Genomic DNA, 5489 nt, shown 5'->3' with positions numbered 1-5489 from the left:
GTGTTCCTTCTATAGCTCTGCTATTCTCTTCCAGAGTATTTTTATTGTTAACAGCATACACACTCTGCATGTTTTTAAACTTACAACTAAATGCAATTGCTGTTGAAGTAAGCAACCTTTTTTTTTACATTAAAGTATTTAATTAGTGAAACAATCATTATCAATGTAACAAACTGAAAAATACGGCAACTTGATACAAGACTGAGGTAACAAAATACTTTGCCAAAAACCTAGATTCCAACACCAGGGTTATTATAGGTGAGACAGTTCACAAGAATTTTAGAAAGAATCCTTACACAAACGGCATGCAGTGGACTGCTGGAAAATACAGCCAAAAAATAGTGCAACAGTTTTCACACAAAACAAACCAAATGTTGAAGTTGGTTTACATTATAATGTGACAGATATGTCGCAATTTGAAAACTACTGTCTTTGCCTCATTTTAGTGCTATTTGGAAAAACATGCATTTTGGCACTGAATTACATCAAAATTGCACATTAATAAATTAATAATATTGCCTACATACATTTTATATCTTCACAATTCTGAAAATAGTAATTCTGAGATAATGTTTATTTTTACACAACCATTTCAGTTATTCTCTTTGATGGATGAAACCTTGTATGGTTTGTGGTGTTTTTGTGAAAATGCTGTATTAATCAAGTAATGATATGCAATATGTTGTATTTCAATAGCAGCTTTCAGTTCACATTAAGAGTACCGGATGACAGCAAATGGTACCAAATGACAACACAAAAACTCAAATCATCAGCTACAAACTGTTTAATACTTAAACTAATTTAAAACTGATTTAAGACATTTTAATAATATTCTTGCACCGCCATAATTCTGATTTTATATTGTGCAGCAATGTCACAACTGTGTTATACTGAAAATGCTTACCTGACTATTGTGTAAAAGTATTATTTGCTAAGTTCATCTTTCTTCTATATAACGCTTTTTACATTCAAATGACAGTAGTGTGAGGGAATTCTAGTTACTTTTGACATATTTCCAAATTCCAAGGTTTTGAGTAGGATTTGAGTTTGAGGACTGAGTAAATATGAAGGGTTTAATTTCCCCACAGATTCATCTTCTGCCAGTGACAATTGACTGGGTATAAGAATCATTCATAAATATTGCCTTTCATTCATGCCACACTGTTTTGGGGCCTATCATGGTTTCTGGCGAAGATGCTTCCATTCTAGTTGGGAATCTGTTTTACAAGCAAGTCAAAATGGACCCTTTTGTAACTTCTCCAACCGGCTCTATGCCTTGCAATTTTGAGTAAAAGTATATTTCTGAAGTCTAGAACACTCTACGTCTTGTACATACAATAACATATATAGCACTTCAGAGACACTTAAATTCTAAAAAACATTAAATTCTGAGTGTGTACAGGCTCATTCTATTGCTACTGTATCAGTCAGCACTGATTATTTTCTTCCAAGGGAGGCTTGTTAAACTGAAAATTGTCACAACATCAATTAGTTTATGTCAATTGCAATACGCTGGAATAAATGTCATGAGTCCTCACTGGTGTTCACTTCCACTACATGGCATTAGAAAGGAGCAGGCGTTTGCTTCTAATATAAGTACATTTCATGCCAATAAGTGTTCCACTTTAAATTTAGCTTATATTTAAGATGGGTCAGGTTATTCCCTTTTAAGGGGAAAGGGCTACTAATAAAGTAACTTTTAAAAAAAACTCTTTACCTCAACGGTTCTGTATTGGTTAGTGTATCATCATTTTGGTCGCTGTTCTGCACATGGTTCAAACCCTGTGAAAGCTAGTAACACACAACACACATGGTTATGTGGCACATTCGCTAAGATGGCAGTCTGTTAACACTTGCATCTTCATGAATCATGTCACTGATAACTAATCACGAAAGTCCACAGGAGCAGAATAATTCAGATTATACCATATTCTAACAGTCTGAAGTTGTTTATTGGTGATGGGATTTTACCACATTCAAAACCTTCTACGCTGTCTCTAGTGGCATTGGATGCTCTGCCCTTGCAGATACTTATGTTTTTCCTAGTTCAAAGTTGCCTTAATTTAGCTGAAAAGGAGAAAAAATGGTATAGATATATTTTGCATTACCACTCTTTTCACCCAACTCGTGAGCTATCAAAGAAACTTTGTCAACTTTACATACGCTTTCACATGTCCCAGGATCTAAATGCAGTTGTCGTTAGGAACTGGTTTTCTTGAAAGGCTGGTACGTATTCGGCGTCGTTCTCAGGATTGTAACATGAACACTTAAAATAACACCAAAGTTGCCATTGACCTACATTTAACAATACAGGTATTCTGTTGTTGTTAGAGAAGTTTCAAAATAAAACTTCAGAAAATCATGCAAGTCCACAGAATAAATACCCCTAATGCCCAGAGACTTGTTCTAATATAGGCTTTGTTCAATTAAATGGACTTTCATTTTTTTCATGGTTTGTAAGCTAGAGGTTGCTTGCAAATTTCTCCTCTATGCAATCTTAGGAAACTCAGAAGAGGTTTTCCAGTGATGGATGAAGTCTAAATACTGATGCCTTATGGCAAAAGAGTTTCAAACAGAAAAAGTGCTGAACTTAGCATGGGAACAGAAAAAAGACTCTGACCACAGGAGTGCTAGGGCATAGAAGGGACACAGCTCTGGATGCAGTTCTTTCACAGGAGAAGGCTCAGTTACATTCCTCCGCTGGTGTGGAGGCTTCTTCATACTTGCTCCACTGTCAGACAGTCTTGCCTAGCTATATGTTATAAATATGCATCGTGTACTGGCAGTGAGTGGAGCCGAGTCATCCACAGAAAGACAGAACAGAAACAATGATATGGAACCATTCTGAGGAGCCAGGGCCATGTGATACATAACAACCGGTTACCTGCTTGCCTGTACCAAGGGATTTAAGATGAACAACATTCAGATTGAAGAAAAAAACAAACCTGTAAGCAACTCCGCCCCTACTAAGAAAATGAAAGATGACCTTTAGGATGACATAAATTTAAACAGCCTTAAATCCATTGTCAGGGCATTCCTGAGTAACATAACTGAATAAAAAGAAAACCAACTGTCCTGTGCCAAAATACATTTTTCCCCAAATAGCTCAAATGTGAACAGCAGAATTGTCCAGAGATTTGATACAAAATCTGAGGCAGCCACATTGCCAAGCAAGTCAGTGCACTTAGATTATAAAAATGTTGTTCCACAATCTTCTATTCTAATTGACACTTTGCAGCAAGTTAACACTGTCAATCATTCTGTGCATTAGAAAGAATTGAAACCCAACATGGGCCAAATATTCTTCAGTCACACAAAGCAGCTTAACAATAAAAAGAACCATTTAAAAAAAAAGAATAGGCAGAAGATACGATGCTCAGTTTGTTGTCAAGCATCAGTTCATGGCAGTCTCTGACCTCAAAGAGTTGAGGGCTCTGAAATCCTGCAGGAGTCAGGATTAATCTTCTGTCCATCTACCTTGTCTGCTTTCACTCAGTGCATGAGACTATATCTGGTCCTAAGGACAACATTCACTTTCTGCTTTTAAAAGCTGTGTCAGAATCACTTTCAAGTTACATAGGAAAGTGCTGAAATATTTGTGGCTGGCTCATGTCAGGAAAACTGTTCTCCTCTTCCTCCTTAGACAACAATAAGCCTGTTTCTTCAGTTTGGCACTTGAAGTCGCACCAGGCAGGAGAGCAAATTATTCAAATGACATTAGATTAGCAGGTACCTGCAAGAGAATATAAATTATACAGCAGTATAATGCTCCTGAGCCTCTTATGGCACTGGGAAACTGCAAGGTTACAAAATAGAGCGGGCTAATAATTTATTATCCAGTGTGAAAAGTGTTATCTGTCCCAAACAGGCCCAAAAGAGGGCTAACCCTATAACTGAAAGGAAAGACAAAGACTGAAGTTATTTTTCTAATCGTGGACCAAATCCAGCCAAAGTATTCTAAGAAGTCATTAATATGCATGGGGGGATGTGTGTGTAAAGAAGATTCTTCAGCTGCATCCTGTTTTAGGTCCTATATGGATCAGCATCTTATTAAAGTAACCTTTGGAAATCCTTTTAAGAATGAACATTTTCCTCAAGAGAAGAATGAGGCTGCTCCATGACGGACAAACATAGCATTTTATAGGACCCTCTCTCCAATGGCAGTCCAGTCATTTGAGGGAATGCTAGCATGTTTGCTGTCTTCGTCCATGAGAAAGCCCCTTCTGAAGTAGAGATGGGGTTACCTCACTCAAAGCAGTGAGCGTAGAGGTTATGTGCTGTTAAGGTAACCAAATGTATAGCTAGACAAATCCTGATTTGGTGGGAATTCTGTAGTTTTAAATAACTATGTCTGTCCCCACAGGACTGTGTGTACACACAGATTGGAGAGAGATATCTTTTCTAGTAACGATTTTCTGGAAAATATGAAAAAGCGGGTAGAAGTAAGTTTCAAAACCTTACCTGAGGCTTGTTGCTTTTGCATGCATCATCCAAATGCTTATGCCATAATATTGCATGAAACCTTGAACCGGTCTGGAACTTGTAAACATTGCCTACAAAAATGAGAAAATCAAAGGCTCTACATTTGTGGACAGACACGTAGTTTCAAGGGATTCTAATTTCTGTGCAGAAGCCAAAGTTCTGATGTAAACTGTTAAATTAATTTGCACCTCAAATGCTCAAACAGGATGTTGGTCACATAATAGAGACCACGTAAGGCATGTTATCAAACAATCCTTGGGTGAAGGGAGTATGAGAACACATGTGGACTGCAAAGCTAAGAGGAGTGTGTAAGCAGAGAGGCTGAATTATAGCCACAGAAAAGACCACTTAGATCACATCTAATTTACCTCTGGGTTTTGTCTTATTAAGACTGTTGTGGTTACTGCCAAACCTCTTAGGAAGTTTTTGATATTTGTGAACTTAGTTTTCTTCAATGTCCTATTGGGAGTTTCCTCTAAGCCTCGTTGTTTTGTGAATTGTTTCTTGCAATCAAATACTTTGTGCATTTCAGTCAACACCCAATGGATTCACTTCAGACAGTAGATGCAAATCCATGTCCAGCACCAAAGTTGAAAATGTGAAAAGTGAAGGAAGCCTCAAAAATCTTTATGTAACCACTCAAAATGCAAAATAACCAGGGGCTTTCTGATCTTTTGAAGTTTTTGAAGTTAAGTCAAGGTGCAAGAGTTATGGCACTTCAAAATTATTTATTAAAAAGTAATTAGTAATTACTTAAAAGGCTTTCTTTTTGGTAAGTGGTTTGATGTTTGAAGAATTTTCGTAATATTTTAATTTGCCTAAGTGTAAGTCAAGATTGTTATTGACCCATTTTTAAGAAAGCTATTCGGAAACTTGGAGATCAGGGTATGCAGGCACATGGACATGCAGCATTCTTGTACTCGTTGGGCAATTTCTGCAAAACTTACAGTAACTGTCAAGATACAGCATTACCTCTGTAGGCACCACAGAAGCACCACAGCATATTG

The 5489-nt window shown here is 37.1% G+C and overlaps 1 protein-coding gene across 5 annotated transcripts in view; it reads right to left on the bottom strand.

Annotated features, from left to right (window-relative positions):
- Positions 1–23: 23 nt before the first annotated feature.
- The window catches only part of RALGPS1 (Ral GEF with PH domain and SH3 binding motif 1), a 150964-nt gene continuing 145498 nt past the window's right edge, over positions 24–5489 (bottom strand). For all 5 annotated transcript variants that reach the window (XR_012663463.1, XM_075111966.1, XM_075111965.1 and 2 more), the window contains 2 exons: positions 4462–4553; positions 24–3733 (listed from right to left, as the gene is read on the bottom strand). Coding sequence is in view for 4 of the 5 variants with exons in the window: in XM_075111966.1 (XP_074968067.1) it covers positions 3704–3733; positions 4462–4553 (122 nt within the window). In the remaining variant the exon portion in view is untranslated. The remainder of the gene's footprint in view (positions 3734–4461; positions 4554–5489) is intronic.

The sequence above is a fragment of the Phalacrocorax aristotelis genome, chromosome 17, assembly GCF_949628215.1.
Source record: "Phalacrocorax aristotelis chromosome 17, bGulAri2.1, whole genome shotgun sequence".
NCBI lineage: Eukaryota > Metazoa > Chordata > Aves > Suliformes > Phalacrocoracidae > Phalacrocorax > Phalacrocorax aristotelis.
The sequence above is the reverse complement of the archived record's forward strand: the minus strand, read 5'-3'. Positions and strand labels throughout refer to the sequence as shown.